At 31.4% G+C, this 24,615-nt stretch overlaps 4 protein-coding genes across 9 annotated transcripts; 2 read left to right on the plus strand and 2 right to left on the minus strand.

Moving 5' to 3' along the window:
- Nucleotides 1-1,693: 1,693 nt before the first annotated feature.
- LOC100796393 (uncharacterized CRM domain-containing protein At3g25440, chloroplastic) lies at nucleotides 1,694-5,653 on the minus strand. Of its 2 annotated transcripts, none has more exons than XM_003540647.4 (4): nucleotides 5,494-5,653; nucleotides 4,913-5,252; nucleotides 3,896-4,297; nucleotides 1,694-2,227 (listed from the first exon to the last, which is right to left on the minus strand). In XM_003540647.4, exons 1-4 carry the CDS (start codon nucleotides 5,577-5,579, stop codon nucleotides 1,775-1,777), a joined length of 1,281 nt encoding a protein of 426 aa, XP_003540695.1. In that variant the 5' UTR covers nucleotides 5,580-5,653; the 3' UTR covers nucleotides 1,694-1,774. The 2 variants fall into 2 exon arrangements, with proteins under 2 accessions (XP_003540695.1, XP_014619988.1); XM_014764502.3 differs by having other exon boundaries at nucleotides 4,913-5,247; nucleotides 5,494-5,625.
- Nucleotides 5,654-5,825: 172 nt separating this feature from the next.
- On the plus strand, nucleotides 5,826-8,841 carry LOC100777092 (FAR1 DNA-binding domain-containing protein). Of its 3 annotated transcripts, XM_006591795.3 has the most exons (4): nucleotides 5,908-5,926; nucleotides 6,038-6,122; nucleotides 7,229-7,791; nucleotides 8,259-8,788. In XM_006591795.3, the coding sequence occupies exons 3-4, from the start codon at nucleotides 7,282-7,284 to the stop codon at nucleotides 8,484-8,486; spliced, it is 738 nt and encodes a 245-aa protein (XP_006591858.1). In that variant the 5' UTR covers nucleotides 5,908-5,926; nucleotides 6,038-6,122; nucleotides 7,229-7,281; the 3' UTR covers nucleotides 8,487-8,788. The 3 variants fall into 3 exon arrangements, with proteins under 3 accessions (NP_001242403.2, XP_006591858.1, XP_006591857.1); NM_001255474.2 differs by lacking the exon at nucleotides 6,038-6,122 and having other exon boundaries at nucleotides 5,826-5,926; nucleotides 8,259-8,841; XM_006591794.4 differs by lacking the exon at nucleotides 5,908-5,926 and having other exon boundaries at nucleotides 5,947-6,122.
- Nucleotides 8,842-11,773: 2,932 nt separating this feature from the next.
- On the minus strand, nucleotides 11,774-12,703 carry LOC100796922 (calmodulin-like protein 3). The gene has a single exon (XM_006592084.4). The coding sequence runs from the start codon at nucleotides 12,404-12,406 to the stop codon at nucleotides 11,954-11,956; it is 453 nt and encodes a 150-aa protein (XP_006592147.1). The 5' UTR covers nucleotides 12,407-12,703; the 3' UTR covers nucleotides 11,774-11,953.
- Nucleotides 12,704-20,312: 7,609 nt separating this feature from the next.
- On the plus strand, nucleotides 20,313-24,311 carry LOC100779750 (uncharacterized). 3 transcript variants are annotated; one of them, XM_006592085.2, is made up of 4 exons: nucleotides 20,313-20,443; nucleotides 21,868-22,965; nucleotides 23,771-23,808; nucleotides 23,895-24,311. In XM_006592085.2, the coding sequence occupies exons 2-4, from the start codon at nucleotides 21,961-21,963 to the stop codon at nucleotides 24,103-24,105; spliced, it is 1,254 nt and encodes a 417-aa protein (XP_006592148.1). In that variant the 5' UTR covers nucleotides 20,313-20,443; nucleotides 21,868-21,960; the 3' UTR covers nucleotides 24,106-24,311. The 3 variants fall into 3 exon arrangements, with proteins under 3 accessions (XP_006592148.1, XP_040863322.1, XP_040863323.1); XM_041007388.1 differs by lacking the exon at nucleotides 20,313-20,443 and adding an exon at nucleotides 20,598-21,059; XM_041007389.1 differs by lacking the exon at nucleotides 20,313-20,443 and adding an exon at nucleotides 21,114-21,408.
- Nucleotides 24,312-24,615: the final 304 nt, after the last annotated feature.

The following is a 24,615-nucleotide window of genomic DNA, read 5'->3' on the forward strand; positions in this document are numbered from 1 at the left end:
AAATGTGAAAAACTTATAAGAACACTTTAGAGTCTGATTACAGAACCAAAAACTCTAAATACAATAGTTAAAAATATATTTGATTATAATCATTTATGTTAAAATTCACCGTTCAATTTGAATAAGAATGACATCTATATCTATTAATTATCAGGTGTATTTATACAATTGAATTACATTTGACTCCGCATATTTAAATTGACAACAACCTGATAAATTATCTAGATAGGATACAATTCAAACTAGTAACAAATACAGCTTGAAAAACTATCTAGATAAAGATAAATTCAAACTAGTAACCAATTGGACCAAACGGTCTTACAATGCATAAAGAGTTAGTGAATGAAGAATAAATATTCGTAAAATGATTTGATCTCTTCTCATATGTTTTGTGCAATTTAATAAGCTGTTTAGTAATCTTTATGTAGCATTAAAATATTTGGAAAAAACATTTTATTTTGATCTAGGAATAGAAAAGTGGGAGCCAAGGGGCTACGAGATCTGATCTGATCACAGTTAAGTCCAACCCTACTGGAATTAGACAGTGTAACTAAGTCACTAACGTGCCTTTGAAGAAAAGGTGTTGTTTTGCTCTCCACTCTCAAGTCATGATTAATCGATCTAAACTTTCCTCAGTCCTTACTACAAACTAAAAGTCTCCTTAAAAGTATCAATCTGACAACGTGGGCGTGAAAAATGGGAGGAAAAAAAAATCAGCATCCCCAAAACTGGGTACGATTATTAAAACTATAATGAGATTTGTATTCATATATTTTCATTTTTCAATTTTATTTTATTTTTTAAACAAAGTGTTATTAATAACACTTTGTTTACATTCCAATAATTTAAGACTATTACTTATAATTTAAACAGACCTACATGATCAAAAGAGTGGAATCATGAACCTAGTAGTTATGATAAGGAGGTGGCATTGTCAAGTGACTCAGATGCCATTACAAACCATCAATCATGAAATATATAATTTACTGAATATAATTAGCATTCAACAACAGTTTAGATCAGGGATATTGGCGCCATTTTGAATCAACGTGTCACGAAATAATCAGCAGTGGCATCAATACCGTTCCATACACATCCATTGTAGTATAGAAGTGGCTATAAAAATATAACTTAATATCCAGTACTTGCATTTGGAATTGGAATTAGAGGTGCTATTTTCAGGTCCCTATAGATGTTGGGAATTCTTATGCACATGCAATAACAAACTCTCACAAGGTCCATCCATGGCCTCATGATGTACTCTGATACCATCTCGCTAGGGAGAAAAAGGTAACTTGACTTCATTTGAATTATTCCCATGTCAAGACACGTTTCACTAATACACAATCTATAACTAAATTAATTTAGACACTTCAATACTAAAAAAATAATTTTACCAAAATAAATTCCTTTCAACTTTATAATAAAGGGACCATAATGATTTAATTGGATTTGCATATGTTATAGCTGCCTTCATTCTCATTTGACATGTTATAAGAGTCCAGGTTCTATAATTTTTATTTTATTCACATAATCTTGAAATATATCTATCCTATGAGAATATCTAGATTAAATGTTGGTTAGTGTTTACCAATATGTCGTTGGTTTGAGTAGAACTTAACTTGAATTTCTTAAATAAAGGCCTAACAGAAATTAGTCCCAGGTAAAACAGGATAATACTTCGCTCAATATATTTTTCAAATTCCTCCGAGGTATTGATTTACTCAAGGTAACTGTTAACAAAATATATTTAATCTATAGTGAATAGAACTTGTTATAAGTATTGCTTATTATAATAGTGGCTATCTTCAGACACTGATGAAGAACAAGAACCTGTGGTCGAGCTTACACTTTCATCTTGAATTTTAGTAAAATATACCTCTCTTTCTTGATTACCATTGGAATCCAACATGCTGTCCTCTTCAGAATCTGATTCATTCATTGACATGTTTTCATCTTCAAGACTATCTTCTATTTCTGATAGCTCCATTTCCGTGGAGTCTGCTTCAGTCTCTGAAAGACTGACTGAAAAATCATCACTAATTCCATGATTACCTTTTTCCTTTGAGTTTCCACTTGGGCCGTCCATCATTGATAAGGGATTTCGGTTGTTTGGATCACCATAGAGTGCAACGTGCCTACAATATAGCTCTAATTCTTTCTCAGCGATAGCAATGAAGCGCCTCACTGACTCAAGTGATTGCTCATACTTGGATTTTTCAAGTGCCTGCAGGAAAATTTAAGTTATTAGATTAAACTAGGAGTAAACCAACAACAAATCACCAGTCATTAAAAAACACCTAATCCACTATTATTTGTCATTGAGCAACTGAACCACAGCTGCTAATGTCCAAATTCAACAATTTGTAGAAAGATTAACTATTTTGTAGAAGCTCTCTCATATTAGTTTCTCTAAAAGCTCATTTTTAACATATGCATAAGCTAATTTTAACTTATCTTATTTTATTTTTTATTCTTATTTTTAACTTATGCACAAGAAATTTTCTTCTCCTAATATCTAAAAAGAATTTTTGGAAGGGAAAAATAACTGCAGAACACTTTTAATACCATAACCAATCAACCAGCCATCAAATTCATATGTCAGCATGAGTTTTGAATTGTCCATGATCATACAGCTCCAAAATGCAGACTGGAGATCACTATACTATGATACACAAAAAAACACAGCATACGAAACTAGATCCTATAGATCAAATGCTACGGATATAAACACTGACTAGCCTGGCTCAACCACTTATTTTTTTAGATTTTAACCAATAATATTTTCACACTGCATTGTCCCACTTAACAGCTTGGCACACCTTGGAACACTGTCCTAAACCTATTTCCAACTTATTCTTTGTTCAATGCTTGATTTCACGGCTTTGTAATACCAATCATGTATTTATTTACAAGCAGATGCAGCAAAACATGCAGAATGAATGCCCTATAATTGGAAATATTATGGAATGGAAATAAAAAGAGAAAACAATTAGAACATAGATTCTTTAGTCAAGTTGAATGTACACAAAGATTTATAATTTCTACGGTATAAAAGGTCTCATTCAAAACAGAAAATGATGTGTGTAGAATTAAAATTTAAAAAACAGTTAACAGAATGGGGGAAAAAGATCTCGAAACACAGTTAGTGAACCAAATAATGGTGCAGTGAGCCAGTGACCTTTAAACTGAGGCTAGTAGGTGCAAAACACCTACACTGATTATAGTTTGATTACTAACCAAAATATTAGAAGGTGTATGAGAATTCAACAGTTTGTAAATGGTCTGAAATGAATTTATAGAGAAATGTAAATGCCTGTCATAAGAAAACAATTTTGAATGGATGAGACATGTGTTAGTGCAATTACATGGGTTCAATATAATTAAACAACAAATAGTTTTGTACACACGCATATAACGAAGGATTTGGGTCCTACAATGTGAGGGGTGCGTACTTTTAAAAATAAAGCGCACTAAGTAACAACTGTTGATTAGAAAATCAATGATTGAGATTGTAGTTAATTACAGATATTGTTATGCATGTCTTTGATTTTATCACAATTCTCAATCATTAATTTTCTAATCACTAGTTGTAAGTGCACTTTATAGTTTATCCTCTAAGTGCACTTCCCTCACTTTAGAAGAGTTGGATCCTGTAACAAAAATACACAATACTGGTTCTGAACACTGTTGGAGAGGAAAGGTGAAAATATATTTTTCTACTTACACCACATTTTACAAAATAGTTGCATGACATGAACCTTTTCTGCAACTGACAATGCAGGTAAAATATCGAAACAATTTGAATTTCCAATGCTTTTAAACGATGAACAAAAACTATAGCAATCATGCATTTCAGATCTTTTCTTTTTTTTCATGAAGCACAGAAACACACCTTTTTCTTGGACAGGGTATCAATTGGTGACATAACCTCAGGCTGTTCATAGTTCTTTCCGCGATAAAATATTATAGTGTCATCTCCAATTATTTGAAGTGGAATACCACCACTCAATCTGGCAAGTTCTTGTGCATACTCATGTACTTGACCAGGTTTACAAGGCTTGCAAAAGACCTTAACAGTCTCATGTTTCTTCCAATGCATATGCATATTGAGAACAACCCCTCCAAATAATCCTCTTCTGCCAATTTGTAGATAATTAGATCTCTTCTGAGCCATTTTCTTCAAATAAAATCGTTCCTCCCCCGTCAAGTCATCAGGCTTTACAACAGGACCCTGAGCTTTAGGAACTTCATATCGTTTGAGCCTTTCAATGAGCAATGCTTCCTTAATTCTGGCCTGTGGTTAAAACCAGAATCATGCAAAAATTTAGTAGAATGTACAGGCAGATAATCATTTCCAGATTTTTGTGATTGTTGATGACAAAATTTCTAGTCTCATCAATTAAATACTGGAAATACACAAAAATCAGAAAATCCCCATTAGAACAATGCTGCAAAGAAAGAAGAGATCTTTCTGACCATGTAAAGTTACAAACAACTAGGGATCACATATCATGAGTAAAAATAAGCATGCATGCCTCCAGAGTCCAGACCCATAACTGCTATTGCCAACTCTCTAAATGGACAATATAACTAGCACAACCGAGAAATTTACCATTGCTTTAAAAATATAGAAAAGAGAGAAAAAAGAAGAAAGAAAAATATATCATCTAGAATCAAGAAGTACAATAAAAAATAACATCTTGTACCAAAGCATGTTGAATTTTAGTTTCCCCTCAAAGGGAAGAATATACAAGCGAACCAATTTAAAATTTGGCTCTAGTTCGATCCAATTAGCCTAAAAGTGGTATATTCGATCACTTGAGATCCATACACATCAACACAAGCAAACAAAGACAATTAAAATCAAACAAATGAAGCGGTATGCTGTAGAAATCGAATCATAGCTTACTTTTTCAATCTTGTACTTGATTCTCTCTTCTGCACAGGCAAATCTCTGCTTCTTCTTCTTCCCTTTGATGCCGAGTTGACGGGGGTCCTTCCTGTTGGCCGCTCTCCTCTTCTCCTTCTCTCTCTTCCTCTGCATCTTCAACCTCTTCTTTGTCGTCCACTTGTCCTTCTTCGGAGGCTCTTCCTCATGAGTCTCAAACTTGGTCTTCCCTCCCGTTATCACAAGGTTCACCCTGCCATAGCTCAAATTTCTCAAACCCCACCAATAACCTTGCTCTCCCACCGGGACACAGTGCCTCAACGGAGAACAAACACACATCTGAGTCCTCCCAACAACTGACCTAGAACACAAAGGAATTAGAACATAATATTATAGCACCTACACATAACACATGTCAATTCAAAGCCTTAAACTTTCAACAACCCAGAACCACCAACAAGAAAAACTAAATTTACCCATGTTAGGTTCTTCAATATATTGTCCGTATAACAGTATAATTGGTTTTGGGTAGTGACTTAGCAGAAAACTATAATTAACAAAAAAAAAAAAAAACAGTGACAGTGAGAGAGAAGAGAGACAACCTGGGAGAGACCGAAAACGAGGTAGAGTACGAGAATCTGAGAGCAAAGAAAGCTCTCCTTATGCTGCGGAATAACGAAGTTGCCATTGTTGAAGAAGAATGTTTTTTGTGTTGTTGTGTTATATAGTTGGTGGTGGTGTTTTTCAGGTGCACTACCCGTATTGGATCGGTGGGGTTAGAGTCCGGGTGCTAGTCTTACTGGACTGTGTCCACCTCATTTGACACGTGGCAGGAAATCATTGGGTCAACTTAAAAAGTTGACTTTATTGAAGAGCGTATGTCCAATGAGTTTTCGACACGTATAGAGGGCATTCGGTGGTCCATATATGCCTCGCCTTACCCAAATCATTTCTTCTGTGTTCTCTCTGTAGCACGGAACAGAGGATCGAAAATAATCAGCCGCATCACACACCGTTTCCACCACGATCCAATTAGTTAGTTTGTTCTTCTTTTTATAATTTGTTTTTTTCTTTTAATTTCAATTTCTTCTATTCGTTTCGGATTTGTAAACTCTGTTGAGGATTTTGATTCGTATGGAATTTTAGGGTTTTGCTTTCTTGTGGTTTGGGGGAATAACTGCATAATTGCAAGAGTCCTCTTTCTTTGTATTTCTACAGAGGATTTCAAAGGGTATGGGGAAAATAACTCAAAATTGAAGCTTGACGTTGTTGTTGTTGTTGCTTTTCTCTACTGTCCCTGTTTTTGCTCTTATGCGTTTCAAAGTTTTGGACTTCATTTGAACCTTTGCGCTTACGAATTCTAGCTAGAGACGATGAAATTCCTGTTAATGCTCAGTTTTTGGTATGATAGAATTGGTAAATTGAAAAGGAAAAGCCTTTCAGAAGTATAAATTGTCATTTATTTTCCTTGTGGTTTTAATCTGGACAAAACTTAGATTTTGGTGATACTGTTCTCTGATAAAAACATGACATACGAGTTATTTTTCATGGTTGATGCTTAAAAAATAATTTGCATGCTATATATTTATCGGACAAGAGCACTACAAACACTTAAGTTCAGATCCAACGAAAAAAAAACTCCTGTTTCGTTAAAAGGAGAGTATATTGATTGTGAAAATGCACACATTTGGATTCATGTGACATCCTTTTAAACGTTTAAGGTGACTACTGTACGTGGGTGCAATTCTCCACTTTGATGTGGATGAAGTGATTTTCTTTCAATTTCATTAGTGATTTAATGGCCAAAGATGTCATTGGCTTTAGTGCATTTTTAAGATTTGATTCGCAATACATGACAGGACATGTGGTAACTTTATAAAATTTGGAATGCTTGCTTTATAATGTAGGAATCTTCAGAAGAACAGAAACACTTCCTGACTTTGGATAAGTGTTCATTGTATTCAATGTTTGATTGTTGTGGAGGGGATTTTATTTGAAAAATACTTGGTGATTTAAAGGCTGTTCTCTAATAGTGAATTCTACGTTCTTCGTTTCAATTTTAGAATTTCATGTTAAGCCATATTGTATTCATTGTATTCCTGTCTATATGTTAGACATTTCCAAATATCAATAGTTGGTTAGAAGTAGAGTATCAATAGACAGTTAAAGAAGTGGAAGGATTAAGGAATGGGAATTAGGATTAAGTTTATTGACTCGTTCTTTCTTTATTTGTATTTTTAATGAATCAGTTATTCATCAATTCCATAGACTGTTGTGTAGAACTGGAATATCACCTGTGCACTGAAAATCTTATACCAGATTCTTTTGTTACCGCAGTGGAGGTTGAGATTGATGGCTCTGTTACTGTCGAAACAGTAGGAAATACTGCTATGGGTGAGGTCAGTAGCATAGCTGATGACAACAGAGAAGGTGGAAGTTCTGTTGAACCAAATGACAAACAAGATCAACATGATAACATGACTCAAGATTCCTCTGGAGGGATCACTATCCCAACTGCAATTCCCACAGTATCAGTTGTTTCAGTTGAAGAGCCCTATGTGGGTCAGGAGTTTGGGTCAGAAGCAGCAGCACATGCATTTTATAATGCTTATGCTACAGATGTTGGATTCATTGTACGTGTGAGTAAACTCTCGCGGTCAAGGCGTGATGGAACTGCTATTGGACGCACTCTTGTTTGCAACAAAGAGGGTTTCAGAATGGCTGACAAACGTGAAAAGATTGTGAGGCAAAGGGCTGAGACCAGGGTTGGTTGCAGGGCAATGATTATGGTGAGGAAACTTAGTTCTGGCAAATGGGTTATTGCAAAGTTTGTAAAGGAACACACACATCCGTTGACTCCTGGCAAAGGTAGAAGGGATTTCTACTATGAACAATATCCGGTCAGTTTCTGTTCTTTCACTACTGAACAACTGTACATATTATGTTGTGTCAAGTGTTACTTGTGCTTAATAGATCAGTTATGAAATCTGAGTCAGATCATGATGCTCATATTGTGCTGAATATTAGAGAATTTGAGGCTATTTCAGAACGAAGTTTTCAGGATAATATTAGTTCTTTTAACATTTTCCAACTCTATTATGAATGAAGGTTCTGTCTCTTTTCCCCTTAATATAATCCATAATCCAGAGAATTTTTCTCTTCTGCATTGCCTCACATCATTTGATATTTGCTCAAATGGTCTCATTACGCTTGCCCTTATACAAATTCCTTTACTCGTAATGTAATGCAACTCAGAAAGTGCCATGTAAGTAAAGAGCAACTTGGGAGATTAGTAAATATTCTATTCAGCACTCCTTTTCAGTTCATTTTTATCCTAATTACCTCTTTTTTTTTATGCTATTTTTAGACTGAACAAGATAAAATTCGGGAACTATCTCAGCAGTTGGCAACTGAGAAAAAGCGATCTGCGGCCTATAAAAGGCATCTTGAATTGATATTTGAGCAAATTGAAGAGCAGAACGAGAACCTTTCAAAGAAAATACAGCACATAGTAGACAGTGTGAAGGAGATGGAAGCCAAAGAAGAACATAGTAGACAGTGGGAAGGAGATGGAAGCCAAAGAAGAACATATTAGACAGTGTGAAGGAGATGGAAACCAAAGAACAACAGTGTAGACTCTGATAGATTCAACTTTGAACGCGATACTTTTAGTTGGTAGAAGAAACTAGTTCAGTCAAATGTAGAGGTCCTTTGAGTCCACTATTGTCAAGTTGTGCCAACAATGTAATAACTCATAACAGACATTCAAACGCCCTGATAGAGTTTCATTCTTCCATCATTTTTCTAGTATTTCCTTTGTGTATAGAATGAGACTGCTGTTGAGAATGCTGTGGCTGAATATTCTCCATCCAAATTTCCACCAATGGATTTACAGCATTCATCGATTTAACTTATTATACGATATAATATACATAGTTGTTATTGGTCCCAACTCCATTGCTATTGATCCCTACCAAGGGTCATGATGTCGGTGAGAATGTGCAGAGGCACGAACGAAGGTGCAAGGCCAAGGGGTTGTGCGATGGGTGATGGCTAAGCCAAAGGATCACACAGGTAGTCTAAAGTCGGGAACTATACGCGATGTTGTTTAGAACTAGGTTGGGTGGGGTGAGAAGAAGGTGAAAAGGAAAAAAAAACGACTAAGAAGATCTTTTCTCAAACTTGTAGGAGTCAATAGCAACTCCCTATAATATATGATTCCTTTGGGACAATATGTAACAATAATTTAGCCCGCATGTGTCTAATAAGTGATAGTATTTATTCTTAATAATTAAATTTTTATAAAATTACTAGTTCAATTAACAATGGAAAAATGTTAGTTAGATTAAAAAATTAATTGATTAAGTTGAATATCGGTCTCAATGAAAAGCCAAGTAATTAAGAGAGTTGTCTCTAACTCAACATAATTATAAACAGGTTAAAATATTATTATATGGTAGATTTATGAAGTCTAACAGTAAGGACAAGAATAAGACAAGACAATTATAAAAGCTATACTTAAACCCCTAACTTCTAAAACATGTTCCTGGTCATAATAAATTTGACATACGCATCCTTGCACAAGGAAGTGAAATTTAGGCCTAAAAATAGAAGAAAAAAATAGTAGATAAAGTTGTTAATTGGCCTAATTCTATCATATAGCATGACACTATCCAAGGAGTGCCACTTTTGAAGGATTTAACTCCGGTAAGGTTCAAAACTTCAACTTGAACAACAAGACTTTCAACCAACCAAACAATGATGATACTATTCCGTAAATTCTACCATCGCCTATGGAGTGTTGGGCACCAACATCTATTCTAGCTTCATGGTCACCTTCCGAATGTTCGACATGAATCTCATTATCATCATCTCCATGACCACCTTCAGAATGTTGGGCATCAACCTCATTATCATTAGCTTCGTGAACACCTTCCGAATGTTGGGCATCAACATTTTCTATAGATTCATTAGCATTAGCAGAATTAGGTTCAATAAGATCCACTTTAAGATTCTTTTTTTTCTTAAGCGCATGTTTAAGAGCCACTATAAGTATTGAAGCATCTTCCACGCCCTTAACTTCAACTAGTTCCCTCTTGACGTTGATGTTAATATCAGTTACTCCTGCGTAGGAAATAGTTAAAATACTAAAAACTAGTGAAGTTACCAAATTAGAATATGATTTGTGTAATGACTCAAATAAAGTGTAAGAACATCTATCATATATGATTACTGAAATGAGTTGTTTTATCTTAAATTTATTAGTCTTATAATGTCACATAAATTTAAGAATTTGTAAAAATTTACTCTAAAGTTATTATAATAAGTATTTAACTTGAATCACATTAAATTTAAATTAAAAAATTATTTTTTTTATATAATAATAGACTAATAACCATTGTTTATATAAATAACTTTTTTGAGCAAGTGCATTAGAGATGTTATAATAACACGGATGATAATTGACTTCATTTACCAGACCAAGAAATCTATTAAAACAAAAATTCATTCATAAAATTAACCAAAAATCATGCTTAGGTACCCTTAATTTTTCTAAGTTGTTTCTCCACTTTGCCAGCGCAACCCTGGCAACATAATCTACTCACCCAGAAAATATGAATCTGAAAATTTTCAAAGCACACATACGTAAATATAAATCAAGCATGAATTTGTTAATCGAAGGTGTAGGGAAATATGCATATGTCAGGGTTTCGTAGGCGTTACCGGCTCAGAATTACTCATTGAGAAAAACCTTTGATGAGTTATCTGTCACTCTTACAACATGCAAATGCTAAGTGCGATATATCTTGCTCTCACAATTACAAGCAAATAAATACTATGTGCTTCCTATAAATAGAGGCCAAGCAGGAAAAGGCAGGCAGGGAGTTGATTTGGAAAGAAAAAAAAAGAAGAAGAAGATCAGAAGAAAAAGATGTTTAAATCAAATCAAAATACTTTTCATGATTTATTTGTTAATTAAATCAAATTAATATTAATTTATGATATGGGCTGGCCTTCTATCAATCATAATTGCTAGAGCAGAAAAATATTATGAAACATAATTTCCTTGCATGAGGGATTAATATAATAATATCATAATAACTAAATAATATTTTTTATTACATGTGTGTGTATATATATTATAAAATATAATTGCTGATTAAGATTGTGATTACACTTGTGTAATTTTTTTCCTCCTCTTCTTTATCACTTATTTTACTATCATTAATTGTAATTAACATTCATTTTTTTGACAGAATTAATTATATTAATTGGTATTAGTACGATCGTATCACGACCTTTTTATATATAAGACATTTAATTAATTTATATAAGACCTTTTTTTTCTTTATATTTCTCCTTCCAGACTTTGATAATCATTTTTAACAATATATCCTAATCACCTTTATATTTTAAAATAATATCGTGATACCCAAATTTAAAATAATATTTTAAATGCTTTAATTAATAACCTGCATGATATATTGATTATTCTGAAAATTGGAAGCACTTTATTGTGGAGTCCAACTCGAATGAATGATGCTATTCAATTGTTGTCCAAGTGTTGTTGGAACACCGAATCACTCTATCCATGCTTTAGTATTATTATTCAAAACAGGCAAATGCTAAGGACCTCTAGCTGGTTGGGGTTGAAGACTTGTTGACTTGGAATGAAGATGGGGAGTAGGAAGGAGAACGCCAAAGAATAGAAAAAGGATAAAGGAAAAAGAATTATATTTTATGATGATTTTTAATGGTTAATACATTTGTTTCATTAAAGACGTTAAGTTTATATCGATATAAGAATTATTTTAATATTTTTTAAAAATAAATTATCAAAATAATTTTTAAAAAAAATAAATGATCATCAAATTAAACATGTTATTTAATTTTACTATTTAAGGGTGATTATGAATAATCCAAGTGAAGGGGCACACATAGTCATTAATCAATGAAATCTCGTAGATGGGCAAACTTATTTACAAGATGTGAATTGAATTAAATTGAAAATTTGATAGATTTTGTAATGGCACGCATGCTTTGATTTGCATTAAACGTAGGCTAACTAAGAGCAGTAAAGCCTCCCCCCTTCATCATTTGCCTGAACTCTTTGTAATTAACCATGCCATCCCCATCAACATCGACTTTGGTGATCATCTTCTTGCACTCGTCAAGGGTCCCCCCTTGTTTGAGTCCGAGGGAGGCCAACACCCTTCGCAGTTCCTCGACGGAGATGAAACCGTCGCGGTTCTGATCGAAGACGTTGAAGGCCTCCCTCATGTCCTCCTCCTCGTCACGCTCCTCCATGATGGACTCGTATAAGTCCCCAAACTCATCCATGTCCACGCAACCGTCTCCGTTCACGTCAATCCTCTCGATCATCTGAGCAAGGTCCTTGTCCGGGATCAAGATGCCCAGATTCTCCAATGAATCACTCAACTCCTTCAATGAGATTCTCCCGTCACCGTTTCGGTCGAACATTTGGAAAACACGCTTAAGCTCCATAGGATCCATTGTTAATAATAACAATAATAATGGACAGTGATGAATGATGGAGTTGAGGAAGAGAAATTGAAAGAGGGTTCTCAGATTTTTGGGACCAAACAAGGAGGAACTTAACGAATTTATTACGAGGTTGTGAAGAAGGAAAATCCTACGCAAAATAGTTGGCAACGAAGGGACTGAGACAGCGAATTTGTAGTGCTTGTTGCTTTGTTGGTATGACTAAGGGAGAGATTTTCGGACACTAAATAAGGAGCCTATTGCAATATATATATATATAGGACAGTAACTCATGTAAGTAGTTTTTTTGGGATCATGTGTGTGATGAGATGAGTACTATATATAATAACTCGTTGTTTTATTGACAGGTGTCATATGACAGCAGGCATGGAAATAATTTGATATTCATGTTGCTTTTTGACTTTAGTAACATGATGATTTTAGACTTTAGATTTTAGATTTTACGTCTTTTCTTGTTACTCATATTATTTTGATAATTGATACCCATGTACCGTTGCTCTACTCAACGGTAAAAGAAGATTCAAATTCATACTTTTATATTATGAAAATTGATTTAATGTAGAGTAAATAATAATTAGCTATATCATAATTGTTTTTTGTATTTTGTTTTCCAAGATTAATATATTAACAAGTAACAAAAATGTGTTTAAGTAAATAAAAGTTATATAATTTTGTTTTGATGTATGTTTCTTTTAGTAATAAAAAAATTATGTTTTAAAGAAAAAAATATTACGGAAAAAATTGATTCCAAAAATGTGATTTTATCTAAGAAATTGCGGCAACTCTGTTATTCGAAGAAAACAAACAGTGAATTATTTTATTATTTAAAATATTACAGCAGCACTTAGACTCGTACTCGTATTTGTTTGGTGGACGGTTGCAAATTTGCAATTATCATTGTGATTGATGCAACTTTATTTTTATTTCAAAGACGCGTTGATATAAATCATTGCTTTAATCGTGGTATATATATTCAATTCGGTCCTTGGCAATTCAACTGGGATGTGTTGTTGTCCATGAATAAGGATCGTTGATGCCAAATAATTAATTACAAACAAAAGCAATCATGGGACTAAATTAACCAAATAATTAATTACAAATAAAAGCAATCATGGTGCTACATTTAATTTAGGCTTAATTATATTTTACATTCATTTAGTTTGGGTCTTTTAATTTATTAATTTTGGTTCTTTTTTTACCATGCATTTTTTCTATTTTAAACTCTGGTTTCTTTTTACTCAAAATGTTTATAAATTGCATTGAATTTCACTTAAATAAAAAATTTAAATACAAAAAATTGATACAGAGACCAAATTTATTGATTTTAAAATTAAAAATTTAATTATCTTAAAAATTAAAAATATAAAGTATATAACTTTAATTAAAAGAAAAAAAATACAATTAAACGTTTAATTTAAAAAGTTACATGTCTCAGCATGTGACCGTTGATAACGGATCTAAGCGCTGGAAGATGGGCCCCGCCAAAAAAAATGAGGCTGGCATTATTATATTTAATATTTAATTTAATTTAATCATAAAGTCATAATTAAACTATATAGTATTTCATAAAGTTGGATTTCCTCAACGGATATTTCTATTTGCGCGTGTTGGGTGGAGCACTTACACTATAGAGTGGACAACTCTTCAACCTAATTTAAGTCTTGAAATTGAGAAATATGTTTGGTTTTTTCTTCACTGACTTTTTCAACACAGACAAAGAATCAATAGACCTTGTAAGTTTCTTGTTCTGGACCTTTTCTCTTTCTGGTGTCATTGTTCTTCTACGTGCTTCTTTCTTTGTGTTTTGAATAACCCCAATACTTTTGTAATAGATTTAATATTTCTTGTATTATTAACAACATTTATTTTATTAAAAAAATAATTATTATAATTATTGTTTGTAATTTTTATTTGTTTATATTAGGAATTGAATCTCAAATTTATTTTCAGGTGATTCGTGACTTATGTTGAAAAACACAGTACAGAATAGAGATTTCAACAAATAAATAATGAAAGAAGAATCTAAACATTAATGGAATGAGAAATATTACTAAACATACAGAGTTATAATCTGACTAACATACTACTAACAGAGATGTAACTGCCCAACTAACAATCAACTAATGGGAAAATAATTTTTTTATTAGAATTTAGTTTTTTTTAACTTCAGATAAATTAGAAATTTTTTTATAAATCATAAATTAACACAAAAAGTCATCAAATAACCATACATATAAACTTTATAACCCATGAATTTCTACTCTCTTCCTGATCCGTCCCAAAACAATAGTCAGCCTAAGTTATTTTATTATTATAAAAAAGGCAATAAATAAATAAATAAGAGTAATAATTTTACATATTAACCTTATGTCATCATTAATTTATTTATAAATTTTGTTGTTTACCACAAATATTATAAAGAATATAACTGAAAAAAATAATAAATGTTACATTATAAAATTAAAATAACAATTATTTTTGGATAATTTTTTTAAACAACAATTATAATGGAGTAAAAAAAGTAATTGGTATTGCGATGAACGGAAGACCCTGGCACCAGTCCACAAGATGGTGTTGACTGTTGAGGGCTATAATTTCTTTTAAAAAAACAAGTTTAATTTATTTTTAAAATAAGCCAGTAAACGTGTATTTATCATATAAAACTTTAATTTAAAATATATTCTTATTCTTATATTAACTTGTAAGTAAATATACTCCTTTTACTATTTTTTTATAAGAAAATTCATGCTATGGAAAACGTGATGAACAACCATAGCTTGACTAGTGTGCATTTAATTTCGAAGTTAGGTATTCAAAAATTATCTTTAAAATGAGAGAATAATATTGTTGCCTTCGTATTTTGGTATTATAAGTTCTAGAGCTCCAGTGGAGTTGAATTGGTCTTTGTTCATAGTTGATTAACTAGCTAGTTCTTGCAGTATTGAACCTACTACTGACGCTTAGAGTATGTTTGGATAGAGAATTTTAATTGAGCAAAGTAATTTATCAGAGAATTTGAATTTCTGTAATTTAGAATTCATTGTTTGGATGTTTTTTGTGAAGAATTTAAAATTTTGGAATTTTAAAACAGAATTTTAAACAACTAAAAATCTGGAATTTCAATTTCCTTCTAAAAGGTGAGAAATTGAAATTCTCTTCTTACCGTCTTCTTTCAAGAAATACCGCATGAGATTGTGAAACATCGATCCGATCTGAGCGTATAGGAACACGTATAACTAGCACATCAATCATATCTTTTTTTTTTTCATTTATTGTTTTTCACCCTCATAATTTTAACTTTTTTTATCCAAACACAAAATTTTGAAAATAAAAGAATTTCAATTGAAGTATTTGAAATTCTTAAAATTTAAAATTACTCAAAATTTTAAATTCCTCCATCCAAACACACTCTTAGTGTAATTACAAAATCTGAAAATTGTCTCAAGCTCACTGAATTAATGTTTGACTTAGGCAACAAATTGATATAACATTTTACTTTCCCACCTTGCTACTTAAAATGATTCAAGACAATTGACCTTTTCTATTTTGATATTTTCTAGCCTTTACTATCACTCCGTTTATAAAAGTGTAAGAGAAGTGTGCCGTCCCAAGACCGCAAGACCTATTCTTTATTTAGCAAAAGGAACCATTCTTTATACAAATATATATATATATATATATATATATATATATATATATATATATATATATATATATATATATATATATATAGTGACAGTTGCTTATATAGTTTAGTTATACACATATATATATGATTTATACCATATGGCTTTCTAACTATTTTCTAATGACTTGTTCCAATAATGTTGTCTCTGATTTTTAGAACCTGTTTGGGTGACTGATCTGTTGCACTATACTTTATTCACACGGGTCAAGAAACTAACAAGATATATACTAAACTACTAGATTGCTTGCTATACTAGAGACAATCATAATTACTGTAAAACTAATTAAGTTACAACAAGACATGCATGTTTAGAGAATACTATCAGTTGCATTCCCCACTAACTAGTTGTGGCCAGTGAGCTGTGAGATGGTGCTTACCAGGTGTAAAGAACTAAAGATATATATATTTTTGAAGATGTATTATTTATATAATATAATTTTGGAATTAAATATAATTTAGTTTACATTTAATAAAATTCATAATTTTGATTCAATTAATTCTCAATTTTACTTATATTTTATTTCTTCGATTAAATCCCAGACTTAACATCTCATTAGACAAAATTAAGGATTAGAAAAAATATGAATTTTCTAAAATAAAGAGATTAAATATTTTTATTTTAAAATAAAAAGATTAAAATTATGAATTAAATAAAATAAGAGGATCAAAATTATATTTAATCCAATACAATATTTTTCTCACACTTTCTATAACATATTTTTCGGGTTTTAATTTATTATCATTTTGTACTTCTATTGTTTATTCAGTATTTTCTCATGATGTGTCAGAATCATGAAGCAAAGCTGAATGGATGAAAGTTGACTTGTTTGTGCTAGGGAATAACAACGACTAGTACTGTGTTGTTACTCTACGGTAGAGTAACAAAACGCATGGCAGACCACAGTTAACATTGTACTGATAAGAAAGAAGTAGCAATAAGGGACTTAAAAAACAAAAATTGGAAAAGAAATAAAGACAAAATATATAAAAATAAATAAATAATAGCATTTGAAAATTGAAATTGACAGACAAATTTTAGATACATTGACAATAAAGGGTTATTAATTTATTTGAGAAAAAATTAATGTTAGTCTATATTTTTACTCAAACTTAATATGAGTTTCTATATTTTTAAATCTATGAAATTACTTATTTGTTTATAAAAAATGATAACATTTGTCACTCCATTAACTCTAGATCATGCTAACATGACAAATGATATAAAGTTGATTTAATAATTAAAAAAAAAATAAAAGAAAAAGATTGTAGATTTAATCTCCTGTTAATAAAAACTAATAAACTAATAATTAATAATATTTATCGATTAAAAAATGAAATCACTTATTGTAATAGTCCAAAATATAGCTTTTTAATTGTTTAAAACTCCCAAAATATGCATTTCAAATTATGTTTAAATCAAAATTTTCTAACGATATTTTACTTCCACATATTGAACATAACACAGAGAACTCAATTGCTCCCAACCTTTCTCCGACCTCCTTCTAGGAATGAGCATGATCGAACTGCCCTAAAGTTGATTTGGATGAGCTAGTTCAACCATTCAGGTTATGAAATTAAACCTAATACATTTTTAAGATTGATGCAGGTTATTTTTCGAATCATTTCAATCCGATTTGGTGTCCTATATATCCTCTTAAAAAATATAAGTTTTTTTATCTAACGATTACATATTAAGATTAATAGATAACATTCTGTATAATATGATATTATACTTATAATGAAATTATTTGTTTTAAAATATATATGATAAAATATACTTTAATTAATTAAGTTTGATATTTATTTTATTCTACGATTTATATATATATAACATTAAGATTCATATATTGTGTTAAACAGTTGGGTTAACTTTATCTTTTCTGAATAGTATTTTCAGTAATGCCATTTAGAGCGAGGATGAGAGAGGGACAACAAAAATTTATCACCAAGTAGTTAATTACAAGCATATAATCGTTGGAAAAAAAATATAAAATTGGGTTTACATTTTTTTTTCTGCTCTTCATCAGTTGATGAACCTGGAAGACATCTGCAATGGAATATGTGCAGAGAGGCCAATAATGCACTGACTGGTTACCTCGACAAGGATCCTCAACATCCTCTTCTTTTGCGATTTTGACATCTTGTCCAGTGGAGATGAAACATCTTATGTTTTTAGATGCTTTTGGTGTAATTTTTGTTTGATCTTAGTGATCTCTTCCTCTTTGTTCTTTTTTCCCACTCAAAAAAAAAATAAACAAATAGTCTCTTCATAAAGGCATGCACATAGCATCTTCTCAAGGATCATGACCCACGTGGAATCATCATCCACCAGGAGACCCACTAGAAACTCTAGAAACTGGCGGGAGACAACGTTGGCAGATTTCATAAGTATGCTTGTAGTAACCGTTGACATGCATCCTTTTTTTGTTGCAAGATTAATGTTTCAAAGATCCAACCTGAATATATAGTGACACTGCAAATAGACAACACAACATGACATGACAATGGCATGCATTCACATAGTTTGAATTTGAGATGAAAGTGAAGTGAACAATCGAGGATCATCTTCTACTTGACAATTTGACCAAACACAATGCAAAAATGGGAGAAAAAAAGAAGGATTTCTTTTTAAGAAATCAATAACTATTGTTCTATGCCTCAAGCTTATGTCCTAACTTTGTCATTATCACATAATTCAACAAGTATTTAATTATTCGTTAATTATTATTATTATTAATAATAAATAAAACCTTTAATAATTATTAATCAGGTTTAGATGAAAATGATTATAATCTCTCCTTCTCTTATCCTTGCTTCAAAGGATAATATGATCATTTTGTGTGATGGTTAGAAACCACCCATCATTATTGAATAGAGAATAAATGAGATAGACAAACTAAGAAAATCTCTTATATTTTATAGACTTTTTATTTGTTAACTTTATTTACATTTTTAATTAATTTTACCTTTTACTAATTTTCTTTTGTTTTGTTTATTGTTATGATTTCCTTTCTTTCATTTTTGTGTGTAGTTGAGAAATTTGAAGTTTACATGTCATGAGTTTATTGGAAAGAAAAAAATAATGAACATAATTGTGAAAAACATGACAATATATATCTCTCTTCTTTTATCTTTGATCATGTCATGCTTATAGTATTTAGTGGTATAAATTTGTATTGAAATTGATTTTTGGATTTGTATTTGGATAAATTTTTTGCTGAATTTTTTATTTAAATCATGAACATCGAATTATGAAGAAACAACTTAATCGATAATTGATAATATTAGAAAATAATTTTATTGAATTTTTGTAAGGTTTTTAAGATGACTTTTTCTCTTAAGGGGAGTTTATAAAATAAATTTATATAAGCAATTGAAACATAAATGTCATGTCATAAAAAAAACATAAATTTTAATATTTTTAAATTAATATGTTTATATAATGACTTTAACATAATATTATCTTTAATTTTTTCTTCCAAATAAGTAAATAAAAAATATTAATTAATTATTTTCATTATCATAAAAATTTCTTATTTATCAAATGCTAGCAGAAAAACAAACACCATTACGTATTTTTGTAATTTGTTAATTTGGGATATAGATGGCTGAAAAATCATAACAAACTCAAACTCAAATACATTGTGAAAGGAAACATGACTTGTTTTTTTTTTTCAATTACAATTAGAAAAATGTTTGGATAATCTTTACTTTCTACACATATTTCTTTTATATTTACTTTATATATTTATCTATTTCTCTTTTTTTTTTCTTCACCACATATCTTACTTTAAAATATATATAAAATATCCTTAGAATTGAAGTTTGTACATCCTAAGAGTAAAAATAACTAAAGATCAAAATAAGAAAAAAAAATCTAACAAATAATATAATAATTTTATCATTTCAATATTTCATAAATTTATTTATTAAATAAAATGATATTTAAACATATACCACAAATGATTTGGTCAATTATATATAAATAATCATATATTTACAAACATAATATATTAATACCATATTATCCTAATAAATAAATAAACATAAATAAAATTATTTATATATTAAAAACATATTAAACTAAAATTAATATGTACATCAATTTACATATTATTTTAATATATAAATTTTAATATAAAAAAATATGATAACGTAATAAAAATATATACAAACAAAAAAGACAACCTCTCTGCGAGTAGAATAGAATGGAAATGGAAATTACTATTCACGAAATTACCACTCTCAAACACCAAACCAAATCAAACCTTCCCTCTCCTTCTGTTCTAAAACATTGTCCCTATTCTCTCTCTGCAACATTCATTTTCCATCGCCATCAGGTATCATCGTTTCTCTGTCTTTTTCGATTTCTTAGTAGCTACATGTTTTGCTCACATTGTTGTCTCAAACATACATACATACACACACGCACGCACTTAATTTCTTTTGGCACCTTCACTGCTACGTGTCTTAAACTACACCTAGGTTGCTTCTATTTTTGTACCTATGATATGAAATGTGCAATGGGGTTGCTCAGAAATGAATATGATAGCTCTCACTCATAAGCATAACGTAATGAATAGTAAGTGATTTAGTGTAAAGGTTCCCTAATGGTAATTTTCCCCAGTAGAGTTCCTTGTTAAATGCACAATAATAACAGCGTTTTAAGAAACAATAATAATAGGCAGAAAGTTTCTTAAAGATATTTAGGTATTATTTTTTTCTGTGTTGATGTCCAAACGTGATTTTTCTTAAAATGGAATTGCTCAGTGATTAGGGAACGCTGAAGTAGATCTAAGAAAACTAGATATCGCAGTGTGGTGGTGCTGAAAATTCACAAAGCAATCAGGTGGAAGATAAACAAAATTTTATGTGGAAAAACCCTCTAATACTGAGGGGAAAACATATTCCACTGTATCATTAACAATATCCTTTCCACACCCTCTCACATGAGAGGTATAAAATCCAGTTTTTCCCACTGAGATTCACTTGTTCTAATATTACCATTTCCTGTGATTGCGATATCAATGAGTTACAGAGATGATACCCAATCCAATTCAGTTTATTTGTGTACTCCTAGGATTTACTCACGCTTTATTGTCTTCTCACTTTGAGAAGCTTTGGCTCTGCCTTTTGCTTCTGCTCTCATTCACTTTTCATTCTGAAAATCCTCCAATTTACAAGGATTGGGGGACATATACACCCAATGCTTGATGCAAGATCTTTATCATGGTTGGGCCAAAATCCCACATCTTAGCTCTCCATCCTAAAGATTTCATATGACTGACCAAAACTAATCTGGCTAGTGGGTGGAAATTACTTTTTTCACTGCTCCTGATTTTCTTTATTTCATGCATTAATGTTTGTCATCTTCAACTTTGGCATGTGATGCCAAATTTGACTGGATCCACAAGATTATCCTGGGTTTAATTGTGCAGAATTTTCCTTAGATTTTTTTAAAGAAATCTGGAAGCAATTTATATATTTTAGAATGATGGTTGTCTTAGTGAGGAAGACAATGAAAATTTCAGTCTTCCATTAATGGTTTATGCAATTGTTCGAAAGTTGAAAACTATGCTTGGTGTCTGTCTACTTAAAAAGTTCATAATATGAATTTCACCGAATGTATTGCTCCTATGACTAGGCATAGATGTGTACAAGGCAAGGACAGATGATCTGGATAAAAATTTATTCTGTCTTTAATTGCATTTTTTTGTTTTCTTTGTACTATCTGTCGGAACATGTCTCATTTAATCGTGTTCAGTGCCATGCAGGAGGCTTTGGCTATACAATGCATGTAGGAGGTTTGAAGAAGTCCAAGTAACCTGGAAGAAGCTTTGACATACATTCAGGTAAAATGAGAGACAGCACAGTGCAAAATTGTCACCAAAATAATAGCGGAGCAGTAGAAGCAGGTGCACCTTCAGTCGAGAAAGATCTTGCTTCTTCAGTAAAAGCAGCTACTGAAGTTCCTCCATCCTCTTTTCAGTTCTATGTCTGGTCAGATGTGGGAATTAATCTTCATGTTGATTTAAATCTGTCCTCATCAGATTGGATTAACAGGTTTAGAAATGAGGTTTGCATAAGTGAGAATATGCATCGAAACAAATCCCGAAGCCTTTGGCAGGATCTGAGCAGCTTAGGAGAGAATTATATGCAAGGTAAATCTTCCTTTTTATGGAGTAAAAATTCTTGTCAAATTGAGGATCATGATGGACAGGCCAGATCTTCCTCAAGCTCTAAACTTACAAAAGATGGTGCTACAGAGTCAGGTCAACAGAATAAAGATGGCATTCCTTTGAGATGTGATTCTTTTACTCCATGCAACATGACTATAGAAGTGAAAGATAATATACTGGAAAATCATTCAACTGTCTCAGCTGAACTAAATGTAAATGTGGTAGACAATTTAATGCAAGAGCAATCAACTGTCTCAGCTGAGGTTAGTTGTGCTATAGACACATCTAAGAAAATTATTGATTCAGATGCTACCAATATGCCATTCATCAAGTCACTTTGTGATTCTGTTGTCAACTCACTGTCAGATCCTGGCACACTGGAACTTCAAAATTCAAAGCCTGATAATGAATGTTCTGAGTATTGTGCTCTGCTAAATGGTTCTTGCTTTGTGAACCCTGGTGTGGTGTGTGCTGGAGCTTCATTAAGTAGTTCTGTGGGACTACAAAATTCAGAAGTTATAAGTTGTCATAAATATGAATCAGTTTCACTCTGTGACAATGATGGTTCCCTGGATTTAAGTGATCCAAAGAGTACTTCTGACATGGAACAGGATAGACTAGTCAAAACTCGGATTATTTTTGAAACTGACAGTAACAATTTCACATCAGTAACTGATGAATGGGTATAGTGCTTTCTCTAGCCTTCTAGATGTATGTACACTTTTTTTTACACACACACACACACACACACACACATACATATATATGGGGTATACGTTTGGTGCTTGGTATATTACTGTATTTAGAAGATGTAATTTGGAGAGCCTTTTGATCATGAAATTGAGTCCATTGAACTGTAAACTGAAAAATTTTATGTCTTCCGAATGTGGTGCTAATGTATTAAGCTTTGCATGTAAACATCTCTATCTTGAATAAATATTCAATAAATTGTTGAAGAATTTGAAATCTACCAGTACCGAAAAAGAAACATGAATGATTCTTATCATCATAGTTACATTGATATTATTACTAAATGCTGTTGCCTAAATAATTTGTTTCTCAAAGTCTTTAGATTTTGGTATCTGATATTATAATAGGCTTCTTATTAACTGAAATGGTATATCTTTCGTTGAATTTAATCAGTATTTGTGGGCTGTTTATGATCTTATTATTTGTTGGCTGTTTATTTTGGTACTAAAGCACTTCGTACTTTTGTGTCTTGGAATAGTCCATTGTATCCACTGTAACATATCTGTCATCTGTGGATTTTTTTTTTCATGTTTGTGATGTGCTGGAGATGATAAGGTATATGTTTTACTTAAGAAATAAGAAAAGAACATTGATTATTTAAATATTGGCAATATAAAAGTTTTGATGATCCTTTGCATCTGGAATGTTGCTCTCAATCTCACGTGCCTAAAATTTTCTTATTTTTTGTTTAGTGTAATCACTTATGTTAAGAATGTAAAAACATTCTGTTGTTTGCAGGAGGTGGACAAGATTGTTGATGGAAGGGAGAGTTCAGAGTAATTACTTTTCCTAGTAATATTTTCCAGTGTTTTTAAAGTGCTTCTATGCAACCGATTTGAGTATATTTATACTGTGCTTTCAGATGCTCCCAGTTTGATGATCCACTTAAGAAATCCAGCCTAGACTATAATAATCAGGATTCTAAACTGGAGCTCTGCAAAAAGAGAAAAAACCGAGACTCTGAGATTCAATGTTCAAATGGTGAACCTACTACTACAAGAGTTTTGCGGAGCATGAAGAATACTGCTACAAGAGTTTTACGAAGCATGAAGAATGTGAAGCTTCCTAGATAATCCATGAGGCTAATCTCCAAGGTGCTTTGACACTTTCTTATGGAATTAAAGTAAAACTGTATACAATGAATATAAAACCTGAAAAGTAAAAGTTATTCAATTTAATTGCGGCATTCAGTGTCTCAAATTGGAAGTTACAGTATTTACCTGATATTTGAATAGGATGTACATTTTTAAATTCCCCTTTGTTATGCATTTATTTTTCCAAATGTTAAACCTCAAATGAACTGCTATCTGATTGTTATTACTATTCAAAATCTTCTATGTTCCCAAATAAAGTCAAAGGATTGGTCTTTTTAAATTCAAATTCCAATTTTTTTCATTTTTCCTTCTAGTCTTTTTTTTTTCATTTACTGAAACCTGCAACAACTATTTTATTCACCGTTTTGTTGTATACTTAAAAAAAGGCAGGCCTGGCTGTTGGCTTGCCTTGCCTGTTTGTACTTTAGATATTATTTTTTTAATAAAAAGTTAACTTTCATTGAGTTTCTTTTATATGGCCGATTCATC

Source organism: Glycine max, chromosome 12 (genome assembly GCF_000004515.6).
Source record: "Glycine max cultivar Williams 82 chromosome 12, Glycine_max_v4.0, whole genome shotgun sequence".
Lineage (NCBI taxonomy): Eukaryota > Viridiplantae > Streptophyta > Magnoliopsida > Fabales > Fabaceae > Glycine > Glycine max.